General features: G+C 35.9%; 2 protein-coding genes across 2 annotated transcripts; both read left to right on the forward strand.

Moving 5' to 3' along the window:
- Positions 1 to 5731: 5731 nt before the first annotated feature.
- On the forward strand, positions 5732 to 20858 carry itprid1 (ITPR interacting domain containing 1). The gene is made up of 17 exons (XM_052596757.1): positions 5732 to 5993; positions 7589 to 7786; positions 8114 to 8162; positions 8334 to 8371; positions 8961 to 9017; positions 11691 to 11739; positions 12560 to 12634; positions 12732 to 12934; positions 13755 to 14230; positions 14326 to 14386; positions 15228 to 15352; positions 15830 to 16765; positions 19337 to 19464; positions 19558 to 19669; positions 19877 to 20146; positions 20244 to 20292; positions 20749 to 20858. The coding sequence occupies exons 2-16, from the start codon at positions 7678 to 7680 to the stop codon at positions 20289 to 20291; spliced, it is 2736 nt and encodes a 911-aa protein (XP_052452717.1). The 5' UTR covers positions 5732 to 5993; positions 7589 to 7677; the 3' UTR covers position 20292; positions 20749 to 20858.
- A 2248-nt stretch (positions 20859 to 23106) lies between these two features.
- ppp1r17 (protein phosphatase 1 regulatory subunit 17) lies at positions 23107 to 23974 on the forward strand. The gene is made up of 3 exons (XM_052596116.1): positions 23107 to 23380; positions 23602 to 23724; positions 23820 to 23974. Exons 1-3 carry the CDS (start codon positions 23311 to 23313, stop codon positions 23888 to 23890), a joined length of 264 nt encoding a protein of 87 aa, XP_052452076.1. The 5' UTR covers positions 23107 to 23310; the 3' UTR covers positions 23891 to 23974.
- The last annotated feature ends 99 nt before the right edge of the window (positions 23975 to 24073 follow it).

The raw sequence follows: 24073 nt of genomic DNA on the forward strand, positions 1-24073 counted from the left end.
TTCGTGGGAAGTGCATACGGTACTTTCATCACTCCTGCGTGTCTTCTCATGTCCATAAGTAAAGAAGAGAAGTCCCGGCTACTATTGTAAAATAAGACATCTATAGATATATAGATACATGACTCAAACCATTCGCGCACAACAGCACAACTTACATTATTAACCATACAATATTCCTCCGTACCAGTTAAGAAATAAACACATAATAAACAGTTAATAATATAATGTAATATAGTATAATATTTGTTATTGTTAAATGTTAATTATACATTTAAATAGATTTATATCACAGAAGAACTTCATTGGTGCATCAGTAGTTCTAAAGTGCTCCTTTCCCTTTTCTCGTTAGAATTACAGTTACATGCAACCACATACCAGCCAAAACAAAATATGAACTTGTGCCATGCTTGAAAACAAAGGCTTGCATGAAGAAATGATCTGCTCAGTGCCGCTGATCCACACTGTTAAGTGATTTTAATTTCACTCTTGTGCCCACCCAATGCTATAGTCCAGGGACTAGTGGGAGCGGATGGGGAAATGTGTGTGTGTGTGTGTGTGTGTGAATGTGTAAGGATGCCGCATGCCAGAAATGTTGATGCGACTGTGATTTATGTCAGAGTCATGCCAAGTATGTCCATCAGGGTGAACCTTCTCCGAGCAACCTCACCCTGTGTGCAAATCTTATCTGGTAGGAAGCTGGATGTATATCTGGCACGAGTGTAATCTTTGGCATGGGTTAAATGGGTCGTACCCTCTCTTTTGGCCCTGTGGAGTCACACATTGGACCGATGCTGTCCTCTACAGTCTCCTGCAGTCCCCTGCGCATGTTGCCCAGTCCAGATTAGGTTCTTCTGGCACGACTCATGCTGGGCTTCTTCCTAAAGCTTCTGGCATCTGCTCACGAAGCAACCCTGAATGTGGCGATGTTGGGGCCACATTTGGCTCCTCATGTGACCAGAGTTTTCTAAATAAAATAAAAGATCCATTTTGTGATGTATTCAATAAAAATATCCTCTGAAATTTTTCCTGAGAACTAAGCATTAGTTGTTCAAATGAGTTCGAAACATCTTTGTACAAAAATGCAGGGCACAGCCGTGATGTTTATGAGACTAGATCTGCTCTCTACTAGTTGTAACACGAACGTTGCTGGAATGTTATGGAAATGTTATGCATTAGTGTGGCCCCAGCTGCTTTTTTTGCATGTCATTTCATCACCGGCCATCAGCGGCCTCTCCAGGCTTGTCTGATCATCTGCCCAGATGCAATGAGAGGCACTACAACAAACACTGTTTTGGAAATCGGCCTGTTTTGTCTTTCATTGTGGCTTATCCTTCACTTTTACCCAGAGAAAAATCATCTCAGAAGTTCAAATTAATTTTTGTAAGCTCTTCGGTACATTATTTTTTGAGTCTTTATCAGCTAATAAGACTCTAGAAGTGTATTAGAGTTTTTAATGATCCATGGCATTAAGAAAGAGATGACAGAAATGACTTAAAACAGTTGTTGTTGTTTTTTTCGAAAAGATTTGAAATGCTATTCTTCTTTTACTCTGCAAATCAGAAACAGACTGTGCGCTCATTAAAACATGCATGGGTATCTACAAAGACACACACAAACACTTAGAAGTGTGATTTGTTCCATTTAGCGCAACTTGTATATTGTTCCTCTAGTGCCAAAACCCATCTGGCTGTAGTCATATCTCCAGTCGCTTCCAGCGCAAGGATCCTCACGCTGGAGCCGTTTGGACAGCCTGCTGGACAGATCACCCTCAGGACCGAGCCTAAATGTCCTTGGTTTCAGCAGGCAGCTGTCCCCACTTAGGCCTTAATTTAATCTCTACTCTCCGACCCTCTGAGGCTCCTGTGAATGTTTTGGAAAACAGAATCTGGCAACCCGGACACTCGCTCTCATTCAAATGCACTCGCTCTCTGAAGCAAGCCACCAGGGTTGATGTTTATGATGAAGATATCTGGTACATTTGTTTGCTTACATTAGATATTCTTGGGGGCCTCGCTCTAATGTTATGATAAGTTTATCTTCAGTTTGCAATATCTACATTTTCCATAAACGTTGATAAAACGATTACGTAACAATGCCACTGTGGTTGTTCTGTGTTTGTTCTTGCCTTCTCTGAAATGTTGGCCTGCTCTTATTTTCAGGAAATCTGAGGGCCCCATCTGGTCAGCCTGGTGGGGTTTGGATTAGTCATGGTCTGGACCCGGTGACCAACCAAAAGCCTCGTGAGGGTCTGCGCAACCCACCCACAGACAGCCTGTAACGAGCTCCATCCAAAACGAGCACAAGCACACAAAGTCACAGTCAAAAGCACTAGCGCCATGCTGCCAAGACCTGAGACAGTGAGACTTAAAACCACACGAGATGGACGGAGTTCACACATATAGAATCTGTTGTAAGTAATTGTTAATAATATGACATTTTCATCCAACAATATTTAAAATTCCCTCTCTAGATTATAAAAAGTTCAGTCAGAACAATGATCTCTTCGAAATGATCACTTCTTCATAGACAGTGTAAAAAGGCAAGTTTACATAATAGCTCATCTAAGCTATTGAGATGCCTTCATCTGTTTCAATTTTGAATGTGTCTAGATGTGTCTTTTACAGATTATTAAAAACAACTTGCTAAAAAATGACCGAAAACAAATGATTATTCATTTCCTACTTTTATTGACTAATTTGGACACAAATTTTAATTTATATAAAATTTATGTATGCATAAAACCATTCTTATTTAATAATGAATGCAAATAAAGTATTTATTTTAAAATAACACTAATATTTAAATATTATTTTAATGTTAATTTAAAATAATTTGCATTAGATTTGTATTGATTCGTTCAGACAAATGTCATTTTATTAATTTATATTACATTTATTCTTTCTTTACAATAACAAAAGTCCATCAGTTTCATTCAAATATTTATTTTATTTTATTAAAATAACACTAATGTTAAAATGTTTATTTTAATATTAATCTTATTAAATTTGCTTCATATTCATTTTTTTTAATAAAAAATGTAATTTACAAATTAATTAAAATACTATATATATATATATATATATATATATATATATATATATATATATATAGTATATTCTAATGAGAAATATGCATTGCAATCACTAAATATTTGTGTGGTTGTCTCTAAAGCTCACTTGAATATGCTTTAAAGCATTAGATGTGATCTGAAATTTTCCTTATGCTAGAACATTGTCTAGACTTGGTTTTAGACACAGCTAACATAAACTCTCCTTGAACAGTTATTCACAATATTTTTTGTTCTAAAGCTTTCTCCTAACAAAAACACTCTACATTTGTATCTTGTAGCCAGATCTTGGTGTGGAAGCCAGAATAATTGTAACAGATGTTGAATGATTAAATTAGCAGTTGCAGGGTGCTCAAATATTCATGTCGCGTTGAGGACATGTACCATTATGAAAAAAAAAAAAAAACATTGAATACTACTTGATTATTCTATGCTTTTGTTTCCTTCACATAAGACAAAAATCTCCAGAAGATATTCTAGGTGAAGATGTCTGACTGTTTTATGCCAGGGCACTCGTGTAGGTAGAAAGAGATGTGTTAAAGTGCTAATACAGCCATTTAAAACCTTTTCAGTGCTGTACCGCTGTGATTACAGCATTTTATTCAGCTCTGAGGTTCATGAAAGTTTAAGAAACGGACTCTAAGTGATGTCATGGGAAGCATCACACTATGAATTGAAGGGGGGAACTGCTCTTGTGCCCTGGAGCGAGACACTTCACACCCGTCTGCTCCAGATGTGCTCAGTACCTGCCCCTGTCAGGACGTGTCAAATCCCTCTCACAATATGCAAAGTCTGCATGGAGATTTACTCTAGGACTTGCCGAAATAAGATTCAAAAACAGTAAATAAAACAAATAAGAGTATAAGACTAAGCATTTTTATTAGCCCTATTAGAAACTTAGGCATAGTTCTTATATCATTAGGTGATAAAGTGACCCCAAAAATGATTTAGACATCTAAGGCGCATGCAAAAAATGAAGAAATGTCAATGCATTAAATAATGAACAAAGTGGCATTTATTGTTCGTGTACAACTATCTACATAGATAAAGACAGAACATAATGCGAAACTCTGACTGTCAAACGTTATTGGATCATAAATTTAATGTGATTAACTACACCTGGTTGCTCTGCTAGAACACCTGTGTAAACTAGAGAAGAACCGACTTCAAACATCTGCTAAGAAATAACCAATACACAAGCATTACAAGCCACTGAGCCTTTATGTGCAACATTTCTTTTCAGAACTTTTTAATTTAAAATAAAGAATTGCTTATAAAATATGATCTGATAACAGTAAATAGTAAATTATGCTTGTTTATGTGAAACGTTCAGGCTTTAGGATTTATATTCTAAAATATAAAAGTGATTGGGTTGCTTTGACAAAACATCCAAACAAACAATGTTCCGCCAGACATGCATAATGCAGTCCAATCTGTGCCAGTCACCTAGTTGTTTGTGAATAGTTTACTGGTCCTTAGTGTGCACAGAATATTAATTCACACAGAGATATGATCTAGTTTCCACCTTTTATCCTAGGGAAAAACTGCCGCACATTTTTATAGCTTAATTATGCGTGGTGGCATTCATTATTATTGAGGATGGAGGCATCAGCTCATAAAGCTTTTCATATGCATTACAGTTAGACCTTCAGTGACATCTAGTGGTTCGAAAACAAAACTGCAGTCAAATCAACTTGGTTTAACAAACACAAATACAAATACAACAATACATAGTTGTAACAATAATGATATATAATTATAATACATTTGAATGTGACTAAAGTGTCTAAATATTTTAGACGTACACAACAAAGCTACAAAGAACAGTAAACAACGTAAGGGGCGTGTTTGTAACATGGGGTTAGTTGTAACGCTGTCAATTTGACCAATCAGAAACAACCTATGGTGATGTCACTGCCATTTCCATTTTGAGCTAACAGAAGTGAGTGACATGTATCTTTATTGAGAATTTTATCACAAAAAAAAAGTGATTTTCAGGGGGAAAAGTATTATTTTCTTTTAAATCAAGATTATTTTTGCCTAGCATTCATCATAGCTAATGTAGACAAAATTGTTTACTTAAATGATCTTAGGTAGCCATTATTCTAGTTCTAACAAACTACAACACACACACACACACACATCAATTTGTTATAGTCTTGAGTTTAAAGTTGCAGAATATTTTGTTAGTTTTAAATTGTTCATTTCCGTTTTTTAATAAAATTCTTGCATAATCTGGAAAGTGTCAATCTTGTTTGACCAAATCTATCCCCATAGTGTTGCAACTCTCCTCAGTGGGGTCGGCTGTAACAACGGAACTCTTTGTATTTGACATTGACTCACATAATCTGTGATTACAAATTTAAGTAAGTTTTATTTGTAGTAGACAAACGTATCAACGTTTGAGAGGTCTAGCATGAACAACCACTAAATTACTGACCCTAAAAACAAAAAGTGTTACTATCATCCCGCATCTCCCCATATAAATTAGATTTTTAAAGCGGCAGAATATGTATATGCGCATAATTTGTATTTAAAAAAAAAAAAAAACTTATTCCCACACTCACTTCAGGTTCTTTGGTGGTATTTCGAAATGCCACAAACTTCCTTCTAACTGGTTAGGCAACAAATATCATGTTTCTGCACGCAGGCAGAGCTCAATTCCTCTTTCAATCGTGCTCATGTAAATACTCATCTGGATTAAAGCAGAAGGCGATAACAGCGTTCACACATCGGCTTTATGCTTCGGGGTGTTTCTATGCACTTTATTTGCATACGCGTTCAGCTTTTTTTCCCTGTAGGCTATGTGAACCAAATTAGTTCGTGTGTTTCTGTTTTTAGCCGAGGTTTATATTTTGAGAGCAAACTTTAAAGCAGACGAGCTGTTGCAGGTGTTCAAGTCTGGATGTGCTTCGGTAAAGCTCAGGTAAGTGTTTGAGATGGCGCTCATACTGCGGTTGATCACAGCTCTTGATACTTTTATAACTTATTCATAGTGTTTAATAGTATTTGCTAATCATATGATTGTTTAAAATCGTTACTAGTTTAATCATAATCTAATATTCACCCTAATTTTAGTTGTTCATAGTTTATTTGTTTATTTTTGTGAGTAAAAAGTAAAAAGAAATCTGCATTTATTCACCGATAAGTTTGCATTTGGAGCATCCCACATGAAAAAATACTAAATACTAACTACTTATCTAAGGTTTTTGAACCGTGCTATAGTAGAGTATGCCTGCTTGAATTAATTTGTTGTAGTAATTCTATAGTTGCTGTGGTAAAATAACACCTAATATAAACAAATTACTTTACCCAATACTGTAGTAAGTTTTCTACAGCTACAGGGTATAATATAGCGTACTGTAGTAAAAACTTACAGTATTACAGTTTGTCAGTTCACTATACTACAGTATGCAGTGTTATAAATACTATAATATATACAGTATAATACACTTTACTATAGTATGGTTCAAAAACACTATAATATTTACTATAAACAATTACTATAGTATTTTTTTCATGTGGGATCTTCTCACAACTTTTGAAATGTATGATTAATCCTATAATTTGTGAGGTGCCCAATCCTGTTCCTCGAGATCGACTTTCCAGCAATGTTCAGTTTCAACTAAAATAAAAAAACACCTGAACCTGAGCCAAGTAGGTTGTTCAGGAACATGTGATCATTACAGACAGGTGTGTTGGAGCAGTGCAGCAATACAGGAACAGTAGACACCCATCTTTTATAATGAAAGAGAAAGTAAAATTAACATTCAAATAAAATATGTGTAAAAATTATGTTAATTATATTAATGTTTTATTTAGTCATTACTGTATGTGTAAACACACAAATACAAAGACACACACTACTTTCTTACTTTTTTTTCTATTGTTTACAAAATATACCATTTATAAACTATTGGTCAAATCAAGTGTTTATTATATATTTTTTATTTTATTTTTAGGCGCAATCTAATATCTTTAACTTTTTGTAACCTTTTAACTAAATAGTTTAGTATACTTCTGTATTATTCTGATTTATACTGTTTTTGTGCCTTTTTGTAGTGTACATCTTGCAGTGTTATTACAGACATGATTACAAATATATTTTCATGTATTCAACAGATAACTGAAAAACTCTTTATTTATTCACCTTAAACAAAACTCAGTATTACTCAAGTACTCTGTCTTTCAGGCATTCTCATTTACCACATAAATCTTCAAAAGCTATTAGATCCAATTACATCAGATTTGATATGTTGTCATAGTATGCAATGGATTAGGAATATATTTCAGTGGACAAGTATTTAGAAAAGTAGGCCAAGTTTTGTGTTTGTGTTGTGTTTTAGTCTTCAGCCCGGTTGTGCCATAGATAAATTCAATAATGTAGCATGAATGAAAAAGCATACATACAGTATATACCACGAATATTAAATATGCTTGGCATTTTCATGTACATTGTGGTTTTTCTTTTTCTGACTGTGATCATTTGGGTAATAATAAACACATATTTGTATCTTACAGTGTTGGAACAGAGAAGATGAGCTGATCTTGCGGTGTTTGCTCACTACCGAGGTTGATTTTTGAATGGGTTGAATCGCGTGACCACAACAATGTCTACCAGTAAATCTGTGGCCAGAAGAGCAGTTCTACAGGCCGCCAGGAATAGGTGGAACAGGACGGATCACTTTGATATTGCTCCTATGATCAATTCGGACACAAGTGAGTAACAGATATGTATTCCTGTTAGATGTTGCGCTGTTTCATGGAACTGCAATGCAGAGTTTGATATTCGAGATGTTTCAGGGAACTGGGAAATTTTAGTATGGTAATCAGTGTTAGTCAGTGTTGGTAAAATTCCATGGATTATCCTTAGAAATCCTATCACTTCACTGAATATGCAAAGAAGTGCAATAAACAACACCCATTTATGAAGCTCTGTAATCCAATGTCTTATCCAAACCTTAAAAAAATGTTTTTCGAAGCATACTGAACATTTAAGTAGCAGGGTGAATGTTGTAACAACTGGCCATCCTTTGTTTTGAACAGGAAAGTGTGATGAAGATAACGTAGAGCGCTGGTTTACGGCAATCTCAAAGTAAGTCGAATCTCACAAGTGTTCATGTCTCTTTCTTTGAGGGATGAACCTTTCTCAAAAGGTTTCATCTGCTTTACTGTGCAATCTGTTATAATTAGCATTTCTTCCCTTTTATACTCTTTAAAGAATTTCCGCTATGGTCACTAATATAATTTGACTTCCTTATTTAAGGGATGACACGAAACCAGAAGTTGACCTGGAAATGTCAGGTAAGTTTACATGTCCCATTTGCACAAAAAAAAAAAAAAAGAAACAAAAAGAAAGATAAACTGAGTTTATAAGATTGCAATCCAGTAAATGGTTACGTTTTACTTCATATACACATTTTAAAGTAGTAATAATTAAGAATATAGAATAAAATGTTATATTTGTATTTATTATTATAACATTACAAAAAATATATGCATTTTTTATTATTTATCATCATTTCCCAATAAAATAATGCTAAGAAGCTGAGGGATAAAATGCAACATTGGAGAGTATTTTGGTGTATATTTCTTGCTTCGGTAGACTGTTTGATAAATGTGATCAGCTCAATGCATATGCAGTGTTCCTGTGAATGCCTCTTTCACCCTGGAGCTCTGTGTAAACGTTGTGTTGGATTTGTCATTAACATACTAATATGATTCACAATGAGTCAATTAGTCATTTCTCTGTGACTGTTGACAACAAGATGGTTTATGCCATTATAACAGGGTTAGCAGGTCAGCTGACCTACTGACCCGAGGGCATGACTTATTGCCTCTGAATTTCACACTCCTAAATACTGTATTGTTAAATATATTGCTTTGTTTTCAGTGAAGACTATAAGAAGAAACAAGAGCGGAGAAGATGATCTGGCACTGGGAGTGGAAGGTAAACATTCTCGGTTTTATTTTGCTCTTTTCAGTTTAACCAAATACCCATCTGAAACAAGACATATGAGCGATATGAATGAGTGACGTTGGTTGGCATCAAGGTCTGAGCTGTTCTTTATTAAAGTACTGAGCGTACAGTGGCATATGGGGTCTGTTTTTTAGAATACATTGACTGATGTGTTCAGATGGACTGTGCTAACCCTGGATTTTAAACATTGTCAAACCTCTTCATGCCATCTAACACAAACATTGGCAGAAATTGAGACAGTCCAGTCTCTGCTTGTCTCCTGCTTCAGGGGACGTCAGTCTGAGATGCGTCACGGCATATTTGTGGAAACTTCACCTGCTATTGCATGGTTTCCAGTTACACAGGAAAGATAAGGAGTAGATAAAGCAGACGTGCGCCTTAACTTAACATGATTTACCCAAGTACGACATGTGCCTGGATCAACATCCGTGTAAGTCCTGGAAGAAAACTAAACAATCAGGGCATCATACAGTTTCCCGAAAGCATTTTAAGCCTAAGTTGATTGTAGCTCCATTGGTTTCAGTGGTTCTACAATGTACTTAAAGGAACACTCCTTTAAACTTTTATTTTTTTGAAAATAGGCTCATTTTCCAACTCCCCTTTGAGTCTAACCGTTTTAGAATCCATTCAGCCGAACTCAGTGTCTGGCGATTGCACTTTTAGCTTGGTTTAGCATAGATCATTGAATCAGATTAGACCGTTAGCATCTCGCTCAAAAATGACCAAAGAGTTTCTATATTTTTTCTGTTTAAAACTTGACTCTTCTGTAGTTACATTGTGTACTAAGACTGACAGAAAATGAAAAGTTGCGATTTTCTAGACCGACATGGCTAGGAACTATACTCTGCAGGAACTGTAACTACAGAAGAGTCATGTTTTAAAAAGAAAAAATATAGAAACTCTTTGGTCATTTTTGAGCTAGATGCTTACGGTCTAATCAGATTCAATTGATCTATGCTGAGCTAAGCTAAAAGTGATACTGCCAGATCCGGAGATCAGCTGAATGGATTCAAAAATGGCAAAACTCAATTGTATAACTCTAGAGGAGTAGGAAAATGAGCCTGTTTGCAAAAAAAGTGGAGTGTTCCTTTAAGCTATGATGCTTTTGGGAAACCTAGCCCAGATCAACTAATCCTATCAGATTTTAGAGTTTGTGTTTATGGGCTTCAATAGTATCCTTATCAACTTATAATTTCCCATTCAAAGTTGGTTAGAGTTAAGGATACTCTTCAAAAAAAGATTGTAAGTTATTAATGCAGAAAAGGTCACCTGAAATTGACTTGATTGTTGTAGTGTTTTTGTTTACTTGCCACTCTGAAATTTTCAAGTGATTCATTTCGATGTAGCTTTCCTGTACTTTTATTTTTAAAAGAAAAGAAAATTGCACAATAGATGAGTTAGATTTATGATTTATAGTTCAAATACACCTACACTGAAAATTCTTTGTAATTAAGTCTTAGTCACTCTTTCCCCAGAAGGCAATGGGCCATGATTAGTTGCATTGCATTGTCTGACTGTTCATTTATAAAGCTGTTGTTGATTTCATCACATTTAGTCACTTACTGTCTTATGACATTCGGATTTGTTTGTTATCCTACTTAAAATGAATGTTAGTTCAGTGAAGATGTTTACTTAAAACAATTAAAATAAAAAGATTAATAAAAAAAATTTGCAAACCGTTGCCTTCATTTTTAATTTCTATGAATGCTTTGATATACATGGAGGTACATGTCCTACTAGGCTAAATCATCCTCTACATAATTATTTTGACTACTGGTGTTAGGACATATGAATGCGATATATGAATGAGTGAAGTTGGTTTGGCATCAAGGTTTGAGCTATTTTTTATTAAAGTACTGAGCATACAGGTGGTTATGGGGTCTGTGTTTTAGAATACATTGAATGAACTGTTCAGAAGCACTGTGCTAACCCTGGATTTTAAACATGGTTACATTGCTTCTTAACTAATTTTAAGACAAATGCAGAATAATAGACAACACAATGGATAGAAAGACATAATGATACAAGAGCATACAATCAGCTGCATCTCTAAATGTTTTTGCTTTCTTGCCAGACATTCTTTATATCTGTTAACATTTCTGAATGATCATATTCACGTCGACCACCTATAGTTGTTTTCTTCCTGCTCGGTGTGCTGTCTTTCTTCAGGGTTCTGTCTTTCTTCTTATCTGGGTTCTTCCTTTTCAGGGTAACTTTGTGAATGTCTTCACTCTTGTCTGTTGCTGTTTGACTCTTATTAGGAAAAGTTGCTCTGAAACTCTCATTTATGTCAGTTGTGCTGCCAGACACTCCCCTTTTAGTGAATGAGGTGCTTTGGTTTTGTAACTCAGCTGGTAGCTGGAAGGTACAGGACGGAATGGATCGTTGCTCTTCGGAAACTGCTGAGATTAAACAAAGATGCTGGGCACTTTGGATCAGGGTCCGCTTTTGAGAAGACATCAGCATGTCCCTGACAAAATGCCAAAGCCTTCTCTACAGTTGTTTATGAGAAGACATCAAAACAACAATGAAGAATATTGACCTAATATAGCTACTGTACTGCTGTCTGGAGGTGTTTAATTGAAATCGGAGATGTTTTCCATCTTTATAAGAACTCCTTTTTGTTTTTTCTGTCTGATGCAGCATCTTTATATGGCAAACACTCTCTCAAGACTGTACGAGAGCTTCTGAGGTAAGAACAGATTCAATGTTCATTGTCTTTTAAGCAGTACTTTCATTTATAACTTGAATAACTTTGACTTCTTTTATGTGATATGATATTCATATGATAGGCTAAATTATAATATTTGCATATAATGGCAAAAATTAACATTTTAAACTATTTTTGTCACTAAATCAAAACTAAAAGCGACTGTCAAAAATGGTAAAGTGTAAAAAAATGGATATTCATTTTGAGATTAACTAAAGATTACATTTAACGGTGTTATTAAATTATTTGTTTTTCAGTATTAACCTGAAATGAGTTTTAGATGACAGCAAAAGTAATCTAAATGTAAAAATGTAAAAACTAAGAATGTACTGTACGATTAAATATCCATATATAAAAATGTATGATTATATAATTGCAATTGCAAATTGCAATTTTTGTAACAGCACTGTTCTCTATTCACTGTATAAAGGAATACACTGCATATCTGTCACATCAAATTGTTTTAAATGACCTGAAGTGGTACATCTGTTATATGAATATGTACTATGTATGCATGTGTATACACTATATATCAGACGGAGTGCTGTGTAAGAGTGTATATATGTGCATGATGTAGGCTTGTTCAGGCACCTGTCAGAGACCTTGGGCACATTTCCCATGCAAATGCTGATTTGCTGACATACCACTTCGTGGGATGCTGGGTGGATTTGCATGAGGCGGTGTGTCACTGATGGGGAAGTGAGATAGGAGAAGGGCGATTCTGACCGGAAATGGGTGAAACAGAGGATAATGAGTGTTTGTTTTCTATACACTGATGTTTGCTGGTGTCATCCACATGCAGGTCATCTAAAGATCCTCCTGCTCTGTCAAAGAGGAACAGTGTTGCATCGAATGTCTCAATACCATCTGACGTCAGGTCTGGTTGTCTTCAATAGACTCCTCCACCTGTCGATCGTTTACTTTAAGATGTTAATGTGTTGATATTGCTGCTAATGTTGTTTTTTGTTATGCAGCATAATGGACATGTTGAACATACTGCAGGATGACCCTGAGGAACTGTTGCTGGATTTGGGTTTTGGCACTGAGGAGCCTGACATTACAGGGAGAATCCCAGCCCGATTCCTCAATAACAAGTCCTGCGCTCGTGGCATCAGCTTTCAGCTCTTTCTGGAAGCTCAGCAGAACCGAATGGACATTGAAAACGTGGATGTCAGAAGTGAGCAAGCTTCCTCAAGTTCACACAAAAATGAAAGTATTTTTTCAAAACGCATGACTTTCGAACTCATATGACTTCTTGTCTTCCATGGAACTCAAACTGTGAATTTCTGAAAAGCATTCTTGCCACAGCTTCCTTAGAATGAATGTGAAAGGGCCTGTCAAATTCCAATTAATTAATTAGAAAAATTACACAAAACCGGTCTGTATGACTTGTGCATTATATAAGTCTTCTTAGGCCAAAACTAATGTATGACTTAAGATGACTTTGAATATTGTGCACTAGACATTTTGTCCTTTTAAAGATTGAAATATACGTTATTATAATTACATAATTAAAAAAATTTTACGTCTCCTTTTGCTTTCTGTGGTAGAAATAAAGCATACACACATTTTTAGAGGTGAATTACCCTTTTAGGTACCTCTCTTTATAGCCACATGCTGAATGTTACAATTCAGAAAACCATTCAGTGGAGCGGTAGCTTATGGTTCCATTGACGTTAAACGTGCAGTATGTATTACTGACAGCTTGTGGTTGAAATGGGTACAATATTCAAAATACTGGAGAGAGTTGTTAAATAACATAATACAGGGCCCTTAAAGGTTCTTAATGGAACTATGGATTCCACTGAAGTACTTTATTGGTCAAGAGTGTAGGATTTTTCATTTCACAATCTGTTCTTTTTATCGGATATGTAGATTATAATACGGTTCTTGGCACTCCTTTCTTGTACAGCTGCAGTGTGTTGAAAGTCTGATAAGCAGAGTTTTATGCATGTCAAGAGTCTTGAAACACTATCTTTTTTCCTCCCGGTGTTCAGATCGGTTTAGACAACTCGAGGTTCTTCAGCAGGTCACCACAACGTTCTCCTCTCTGGTCGGTGGAAATACTCAGAATGTGGACACATCTACAGCCTCCCAGATGTCTGCAGAAGCACGAGAGAAGAAAAAACGTATTGCCATGATTCTGCGTAGGGCCTACAAGAAGAGCCTCAGTCAAGCCAAAACGTTACAGAATCAGCACATGCCCTCTCGTGTGACCTCCTCAGCCATATCCAGCCCAGAATCACCTGGGATGCCAATGGTAGATAAAAGGATCCCTTCCAAACGCACAATATTGTTAGAAAACGGTCTCTCCCCATTAGAAGAGGAGCAGAGCATTAATTTAGAGGCAGCTGAGCCGGTTTTAAACAGTCCGACAGTAAGAGGAACATCAGACCTTCTGAAGCTTGACTCTATCCCATCTTCAACTGAAGAGAGTCTGCAACGGCCTGCTGAATCTTTTGAGCTGGAAGAGGTGAAGTATTATTGCTCTGCAGTGATTCCCTCTGTATTTACTTCGACATTGTTCCCTTTTTAATGTTGTCGATTGTTGTGGACCTGTTGTTTCAGGTCCAGAGTTTCGATGAGGGAAGTCTATCTGGGAGCTGCAATGGTCCAGTGGACCCTGGAGGTGCATTTGGTTTTAAAACACCCAAGCAACTGCAGAGCAATGTTCAAAGCCCTGCTAACTGCCCTCGCATAGCAGACATAACATTTAGTAGCAAGTTTTATACAGGATAAAGCCCCTTTAACACCAAGAGCAAAAGTTATAACGATATTAGTGTAGACACCAGCAGACAATATTGTATGTTAATTCTAAGCACACGCTCATCTGCTGCTTTTAATTCTCGAGCTCCTTATAGAAGGATGGATTCTGATTGGGTGTCAATGTTTGTATCATTCATCATTTGGAAAAAGAATCGCTCTGAAAGTGATTCCAACATTATCGTTTCTCTGTGCCTTTTATTGTTATAGCTGTGGTGTTGACGCTGCTATGCTTTAATATTGAGAATGGTTTTTAGAACTACACTATCTGTATCGATACCTTTATAGTTATCCTTATATTATCTTTAACTCTGTCCTTATCTTATCTATATCTTTATACTTTATAGTCCTTGGTGTGAATGGGCCTTAACATCTGAACTTCTGAAAAAAGTTCTGATTTAAAATGCAATATCGTTCCTTTTGCTTCCTGAAAAGCGAAAGTTTGTAAAAGCCACCGTGTGGATTCAAATAGTTTACTTAGGACAATTTCCATCTCTGATATTATGCAAATGACTTTTGCGATTGCGATTGTTCAGTCATTTTCGTATGTGCAGCAGGCTATATGGTTTATAGTTGAGGTAATGTCCACCTGACCACGGTGCTATGGTAAAATGGAGTTGTTTGTTTATTCTGATAAAGTGGCTTTAGTGTTCTTGAACGCTTGTGAGATGTGGACGCATGCTTATCTTGATCTTGGTTCGTTGTAGGTGAACGAAACGGGTCTTGCGTGATGAGAACAAACAGTTGTCAGTCAGACAGCAGCGGCTTCCTAGAGGAGCCCTTCATACCTGCGCTATCCCCGCAAAACAGCCCAGGACCCAAGCTCACGAAGGTAAGACGCATGTTTTGTTCTTTCTTTATTTACATACTGCAGAAGGTTTAAATGCATGTATTGATGCTACAGAATGTTTTTTCTGTTATTGTGTTAAATCTTGTTGTTTCCTGTGATGCAGTGGTTGATTCAATGATTTCCTGTAAAAAAAAATAAGAAAATACAATATTATCTAAAATATTTTTTTCAGAAATATCTTTATATATTTTCTTAATCCATACTTTAAAAAAGGTCACAATGTAACGTGGCCAGCCAATATTACTGTAGCTCAGTTGAGTTTGAGGTGGGATCGGTTTGTTCAAACAAAACAGACATCAAAGTTTTGGGGAAACCTGTTTGGATACAATATCTATAGCCATTATTTTTACAGTTACTTTTTGAGTTTTTAGTGGAGTAGGCAATCTGGATAATATGCACTTGCTGGGGTCTGTTTATGAGTATTTGTCTGATTTCCCATGCCGTTTCTGCTTTTTGAAGATGCTGAATGCAATATCAAAAGATAGTAAAGAGGATCAACAGAAGAGATTACAACAGCGAGAAATGGAGGATCCCCCTGCAGGTGAACCGAATTGTGAAATGGAGTCAAACCAAAAACCCTCGCCTACAAAAGACTCTGGCAAAACTGTTTTGGGAACAGCAGACTCTGAAACTATGTTTGACTCAGGAGAGTTGAGGAAAATAAGAAGTGAAAAAGAAATCACTGTATCCCCAGATATTAGTAAAGTTGGCAGAAATAATGTTTACACTCTAGCATACTTTGTTCAAATGGATCCAGTCCAAAATTATCCTACCGAAATTCGTGACCGACTGCGCGGATCAATTAGTCCAGACAGTCGTGTTTATAGGGAGGGCATGTCCTTGCTTGAGGAACTGAAATCTGCTGAGACGAACTCACACTTGAGTCCTACTGATCTGAGGACAGATGTTTTGGAAAAGGGGGTGGGTAACTTTACAAATAACCTTGAGGTGAGCAAAAAAGATCCAGCTTTGGATTTGATTCAGGAATCTCCTGCTTCTACCCACAACAAAACCGTGACCTCTGATGCAGCCGCTGGACACAATTCCCCCACAGCACTCAAACTCAGGAGAGAGTCTTTCTCCAGGAGATCCTGGTCTGATGGGATCACAGATAATGACTCAGGAACAGCACAAACACCCACTACACAGACACCGTTCACATCTGTGGACACATCTCCACCTCACTTATGGAACTCAGTGGAAAGTTCTGGAGATCTTGGGCGTTTGCATACGCGGTCGATATCTCTGGACACGGGACTGTCTTGTGAGGAGGAGGATCACAGACTGCAGGATGCATTGGGGGCAGGGGCGCAGAGATGCTTCTACTGTGGGTCCCAGATTGGCTACGACAATGGCTGGGCAAAACCTAAACCTGATCTGTCTTCCAGTCTGCCTGTAAGTAGAAGTTATTAACAATAATCCTTAACTATAACGGACTGGGGAGTTTAATTCCAATCATGCTCTATATTGTACATTTAAATTATTAGAGATGCACGATATTGTAACGTGGGGTTTGGGTTTTGTTTCTGGTTAAGGTTTTCATTTACAGCAAAGACATAAAACATAATCCAAACAGGCTTGGCTCAAAATGACAATAGTGATGGCCGCTTTTGAAACATTGCTTCACGAAGCTGCGAAACCTGTGCAAACTATTTGTTCTGAAACAGTGGTTCAGAGCGTGGATAAAAATGCCAAAGTCACATGATTTCAGTAAACGAGAGATTTTCGAAACGTTTTGAAATTTCAATAGTTGGCCTTTGGGGGGCGATCTCTGTGAATCTGTGAATCCAAGCATCGAACCATTGATTGTCTCTGATCTCGGATCAGTTCTATCAATTTGTAGACATTTTTAACGAGATGTGGAATTAAATTGAGTTTTAGTCTCTTACTAGCCTTTTTAAGCTCTCCATAAAACAAACAAATCAAGCCCTGCAAATTAATAATAATTATTTAAAAAACGCATTTTATACAGACACTTCATATTGAATAGTATTTCATTATTTTGATTGCATTTTATATATTATACTTTCAAGAAAGCATTTACTTTGGGTTTGTAAAAAGCAATTTTTATGCATGTTTTAACCTGAGGTTTTTTTTGCATATACACAGTTTTGATCAGCAGGTGTCACCAGCGTGTGGTGTTTCGAGCGCTTCTAAACAGTGAATCATTTTGCGAAAGCGATTGGTTCAAATGATTCAAAGCTTTGAAAAGGTTAATTTCTCCCATCACTACTTGACAATGGCTAGACATAAACAACTCACCAACAGCAGGGTTACAACTTCAAAGCTAGACAAGGAACAATGGCAAAACGAGGGCTATAAATACTAAACAATAAGGGTCACATGACAAAATCAACCAATGAGCAACACGTCACATGACTAAAACAACCAATCACAACATGACACATCTAAAGAACCAATTAGAAAAAGACCCAAGAACAAGAGGATCACATGACAGGAAGATATATAGGTAGCATATTGATTATGAGTTGTTTTTTTTAAATTATCATATCAATATTGGTCAGTATTGGATATTGAATTGCACATGCCTTTTCCCTTTTTTTAAAATGTAGATTGCTATAATTTAAAGCTCGATAAAATTCATATTTTAAAACAGTAATTTAATAACACTGTTAAATGTGATCTGTAGCAAATTTCATAATGACTATCCAGTATATATATATATATATATATATATATATATATATATATATATATATATATATATATATATATTATAATGGTGTGATACCTAAACTTAATACTAGTATTTTACTTTTATTAAATATTTTACGTTTAATTTACTAAAACAACATTTTATAAACAGAATATATTTTTAATATTTGTCATATATTGGTTATCGTCCATAACATTTACTTTAAATCATTTTTGTCTATTTGGTATTTTGCTAGAATTTTGTTGTTACTGTATCCCTATAAATCATACACTGGTTTTCATTTATGAAAATTATTATTTGTAAATCATTTAAGCCTTTTGCATGAAATTCAGCTGAATGCAGAGGTGGTTTACTTAAGAATTTTTGTGTAAACATTTTATAATTTTATAATGCAATATAATTTTCACAGAAATTTCTTTTCAGTTGTTGCAATTGTGCCCCATTGTTTTTCTATTTGGTTTTAAAAAAACACATACTGGTTGCTTCATAATATGTAGGAGGAGCTTCACAGTTGAAGAATGGATTTCCATGGGCACTTTCCTACCAGTATATCTTTCCTCTGATTTTAAGTATAAACTAAGATTAAACATTCTATTCTGGGAACAACTCTTCTGCCACTCAAACATCTGAAATTAAAAGCTATGTGCACTGCTTATGTTTAATGAGGCTCATTTGAATTTGTATAGTTAATTTGCATGTGTAATGGAAAACAGTAGCGAGCATTGACCACTTCAGAACCTTCACAGGTTTTAAACACATGCACCAAAATCCCCTTTAACTCACATCCTTGCTTACAAACACTTCACTGAAGCTGCCTGCATTTGGAGGTCAGAGGTCACGAAGTGCAAAATACTCCTCCCTACTGGAAAATCCAGCTAAAACCCCAGCTTCAAGCTAGTTTTATTTTTGTATCTCAAATATATATATATTCTCTGTTTGTTTTTTATTTCAGGTTTAATGATTTTAGTGCATCGGGTTAATCTATATGAAAATGAGATGTTGCCTTGGCATCTTTCTGAAATAAAATAAGCTTAAGTGTTTTTTTAAATCTTTTTTTTTCAGTTAATGTTTATTGTGTTGACAAAAGAAAAACAGGTTTTTGATCTGGATTAGGTGGTTCATCAGTTGGACCTACCAGTTGGCAGGACTGACGTCATGTTTTAACCAGCCTCTAGCAATAAAACAGCTGTTATACAGCAAAAACCAGCTTAACCACTCTTAAAGACCTTGTTTTCCCAGAATGAATCACGCAGGAGTAGACAAATATCCTTCTATTTCTCTATTTCCAGTACTCTCTGGATGAGTTTGAAGACATGGTGAAATGTTTGAGGAAGTTCCAGGCAGTTCTGACAGAAATCGAAGAGAGACTAGAAGAAGAACACGCATCCGTGATCAGATCTCTGTCAGATTCCCACAGGTGATAACAAATACCATCTTTAAAGATTACTGATTAATAGTGGTCATCAATAGCATGTATTTTGCAGTGTTTAAAGTTTACTTTATGTCTTAGGGAGGAAGTGGAAGATGTTTTGAGGCTACGAGAAGCTGTCAAACATGAAGCTGGGACGCTTGAACAGCAGCTGTCTGATCTGGTACATCACTCTGATGACAGCATTAAAATGGTATTCAATCTACTCATAAACTTAACATCACACAAGGGTCAGAATGTAGGGCTTGGTGCAAAAATGCGACAAATTGAAAAAAAAAATCAATATGGGGCAAAACACTTTCTAGCATGAATCTTAACCCACTTTGTTACCAACCAACATCCTTCAGTGGTGCAATGTACAGAACACCTTTGCTTAATCCCTGTATTTTTATGTTTATAGAAGCTGAATCGGCTCATGGACGAACAGTCTCAGCTGTGCACCCAACTGCAAATTACCCCCTCTGATATGCATCATTCAGAGCCCACCTCTACCAGGAGCGTGGCCATTCAGTGCTGCCTGCCGCCCGTCACGTCCAGTCAACAGCAGTGTGTCCATCATCACTGCACCTGTCATGGGGCATGTCAAGATCCACACCGGTTCCCCTGTCAAAACCAATGGGAGGCCAATTACAAACCAGACAGGCTAGACTTCGTAGCTTTTATTAAAAGTGTAAGAAACATCTTCTCATACCGTCATCATCAGAATAATGAGATCTGGTAATGATAATGTCCGAACACATTGTTAATTGTGCATTTTTATCTTTCAGTTGAAAAATTCACTACAACATTCAATGAAAAATAATTCATTGGAATAAGGTTTGTTATCTTCTTTAGTCTGAAATCAAAAGTTAATTTTACTTAATGACCCAATAAAATAATTTGTTGATAATGGTTTATATTTTGTAAATATAACTTTCCCTCCACATTCTGATTTTACATCTTGTAATTCAGTTATTTTTGTTTCTACCACAGAATTAAAAAAGATGACTGGGACTTTTTATCTTTTTTTCTCACATTTGCAAGTGTATATCTGACTTTTCACAATTTTGACTTAATATCTTACAATTCTGACTTGTCTCATTGTGAGAAAGAGAGCATAACTGTGATATATATTGTCAAAAAAAATTACAGAATTTATCATGTGGCAGAAACCATTTTCTATAAATATATCTGAAAAAAAAAACACTAATATTTTATGAGGTCTGAATGGAATTTAATTTGACTTGAATACAACATACAAAACCAATAATTTTGTTCTTTCCTTTAATGTAGTGATGCAGCAGTGATGAAGACCCATTTCACCGTTTTTTTGAAAGTCACTTATAAAGTGAAGTGCTGACTCTTGAGCACAGAACTAATAAAGAATTATGAATATACTATTATCATGCGTCCACTTGAGTTTTTATGTGTGCACAGACGTCTCTTAATGTAGAGTGAACCTCCTCCCAGTAGCCTAACCCTCTCTCTCGCTCTCTCTCTCTTCATCTTAGTGTCTTTGTAATGAAACACTTCATATCATTGTGGTGTTGCACTTACCATATAAGGAAACTGCTGCTCTCCTGAAGAAGCAGTGGATGACATAGTGCTGGTCCCCCGGTCTGATTGGACAATGATCTGACGGTTCCTCCACTTTTCCTGAGATGCTCTCTCCAGCAGTTATGGCCCAGTCTCAGGAATTGAAACCATTTGCTGTTGAAAATGTCTTTTTAATAACTTCATTTAAGAACGTTGTTGAACCTTAGAAATAAACTTTTCCCAACTGGGACAGCTGTGGGGACCATTTAATACTAATAGTGTTAAATTTTAGAATAATGGTCTACAAAATAAATACAGTTTGACTTTCTCAGTAGCCAATTTACCTCTTGAATTATAGTTATATACAGATTTTTAACTTATGCTACTAATCAAGATTAGGTTTGACATTCAAACTATTCATAGATTTAAAAAATCCAAAGGTAGCTATTATAAGTCATCATAACAGTTTTTCAAAACACGTTTTGTGCAATAACCATTCAATTGTTTATCATATTAAAAATGTTTTGGGCAATGTTACGGAGTTTTAAGCCAATGTTGCTGTTAAAATGCTTTGTGCCTACAAACTATTCACTGTTTTGCCAAGTAACAGAACAATACGGAGTAATAATAACACTGTGAGAAACATAGCTACCTGTTTGAAACGTTTTAGCAAAAATAGGCCTACTTCGATGTCACTTCCTCAAATATGTTCTCAGAAATACAAAAATTATATTGGTTCAAATCGTTGTCCTACCACCTAAACAAACGTAAATGTATCAAAGAAACAGATCAGTATGTGTTTAAAATATCAGTTAAAAAGGCGCTTTCAGAATTTAGGGATCATGTGTAAAGTGCCACACTGTATCCTTATCCAGACTGACCAGGTTTTTACGTTTACATTCATGTTCTTGGCAGACGCTCCCTTACCAGGCGTCAGGTTGGCATATGGACTTGTTGTGTTTAACAGGGTGGTAGAGTATGGTTCAGTGAATGAAAATATAATAAAAACCACTTCACACGGGAGGAAGAAACACCATTCACATCAGAGGAGAATAGAAAGACATCAAAGCCTGTCAATAAACAATGTCCACATTGTTTTCCATTATTATTCATTTCCTCTTATTCACGCTCTCAACTATGGTAGTCACGAGCTGTGGTGAGTGAGATGTGCAAAATGATGTTAAATATAATTAGGCTATTTATGATGTGGTATATTTAAATTATATATGGATGCACTTAAAATGAAAACCAAATGAATTGGGAATAACTGAAGACATAATCTTAACACACTCCATTTTACCAAACCTCACCTTCATCGTGTTTGAATCACTGCTTAAAGTGTTGAAGTTGTTTCATTAACCTCGATGACGTGTGTTCATGGAAGCTGGGACGATTGACACATGACAAGGGCCTCCGTCACCATGACAACAGGCTCTAAAGGAGACAGAATTAGAGGAGGCCCCTCCTCCTGAAGTACATAACCCCTGTCTTTGATCTGGCCTGCACTCGCTCTCCATCTTTGCTACACTGAGGTAAGGCCTCGCTCTTTCTTATAATTCACTTATTTAGTTCTTTTCTAGATTGAAAGATAAATACAAAAATATTTCAGAAGATGTTAATTAATTAATTAATTAAATTATAATAATAGTTTTAATAGTAAAATGTTTGCAGTATATAATCAGTGCTTTATATATATATATTTTTTATTAGCATATGTTATTTGTTATTTATTGAAATATGATTTATTTATTTTCATATATATATACATCAGATAAATGTTAATCAATAATTTAAATAAATGTAATTTGTGTTGTATTTTAAATGAAATGTTACTGAATAAATGAAGTGTGGTCAGAATTATATTTTTATTAAAAAATGTTTGACATGCCAGGAAAAAGTACACTCACACACACTCACACACACACACACACACACACACACACACACACACACACACACACACACACACACACACACAAACATATATATATATATATATATATATATATATATATATATATATATATATATATATATATATATATATATATATATATATATATATATTGTAAATTTAATGTGATGTATTTAAGTATTATGCTTTGACATTGGATAATTAAATTAACTATAATAATATTAAATTCAGAGCCCAAAGTGAGAAGCTGTTTTGGTGAATTGGTTTGCTACCATTAACACATTCAGCAAATATGTTTTCCAGTAAATATGACAGAGCCTTTGTCATGTATATGAGTGTGTGTGCATGTGTGTGTGCTGAACACGAGCTGTTATCTGATACCTGAACAGACTGCTGTGGGGAGCATGTCCACTGACTGTGTGAGGTCACTCTCAGACAAAGCCGAACACACACTCACCATGCACGAACATCTCTGTGAGTACCGCAGCCTGCTTTTCAATGCTTTTTTGCATGGATATCTGCATGCACAAATCTTTTTTTTTTTTAAGGAAAATAACTATGTAATGACAATAAAAGGGTCAACATTTAGGTGAACAGTATCCAGTGGGAATAACAAAGGCGTAACAGATGGCGACAGTCTGACTGATGCACACAGACCAGTTTTGTGAACCTGTCTCTGAAATGTTTTCCTGCAGATGGGAAGGCTGAAATGGACAACCAGAAACACAGCTCCAAGGAACATCAGCAGGACAAACCGGGACAGAAGAAACCCCGCAGAAAAGACACTCCGGTACTCAACAGCCCTCCACTCATACCAGGCAAGTGTTTGATTTCTGTCATCCTTTCCATCAATCACCCTCACGCCCTCTCCATCCATCTCTTTGTCTCAGTTCTTTGCGCTTTTCTTTCACAGGCGTGAGACTGATGAAGACAGAGGCTCAAATGATTCATCAGGAGGATGAGGAGAAGGAGATGACGAAGTAGATGTCTTTAAAATCCTTCAGTTTTCATTCTTGTTAATGTTATTTTTGATTGTTGTCTGAGCCTTCATTAAAGGTTTTGCAGATATTTTTTTGCGTTGCCATTTCATCATTTGAGTGTTATATGCTGTAGAAACACAACTTGCAATAATGCAAAGAAATTTTTTTTTATTTCCAACATGAACAT

The sequence above is a fragment of the Carassius gibelio genome, chromosome B24 (genome assembly GCF_023724105.1).
Source record: "Carassius gibelio isolate Cgi1373 ecotype wild population from Czech Republic chromosome B24, carGib1.2-hapl.c, whole genome shotgun sequence".
In the NCBI taxonomy this organism is placed as follows: domain Eukaryota; kingdom Metazoa; phylum Chordata; class Actinopteri; order Cypriniformes; family Cyprinidae; genus Carassius; species Carassius gibelio.

Bases quoted from the DNA above. Each gene is read 5' to 3' on its own strand.
- itprid1 (XM_052596757.1), top strand. From the start codon at position 7,678: ATGTCTACCAGTAAATCTGTGGCCAGAAGAGCAGTTCTACAGGCCGCC. The intron at 9,018-11,690 runs GTAAACATTCTC...TGTCTGATGCAG, and splicing joins TCTGGCACTGGGAGTGGAAG to CATCTTTATATGGCAAACAC. The intron at 12,935-13,754 runs GTGAGCAAGCTT...CCCGGTGTTCAG, and splicing joins TGAAAACGTGGATGTCAGAA to ATCGGTTTAGACAACTCGAG.
- ppp1r17 (XM_052596116.1), top strand. From the start codon at position 23,311: ATGTCCACTGACTGTGTGAGGTCACTCTCAGACAAAGCCGAACACACA. The intron at 23,381-23,601 runs GTGAGTACCGCA...GTTTTCCTGCAG, and splicing joins CACCATGCACGAACATCTCT to ATGGGAAGGCTGAAATGGAC. The intron at 23,725-23,819 runs GCAAGTGTTTGA...TTTCTTTCACAG, and splicing joins CAGCCCTCCACTCATACCAG to GCGTGAGACTGATGAAGACA.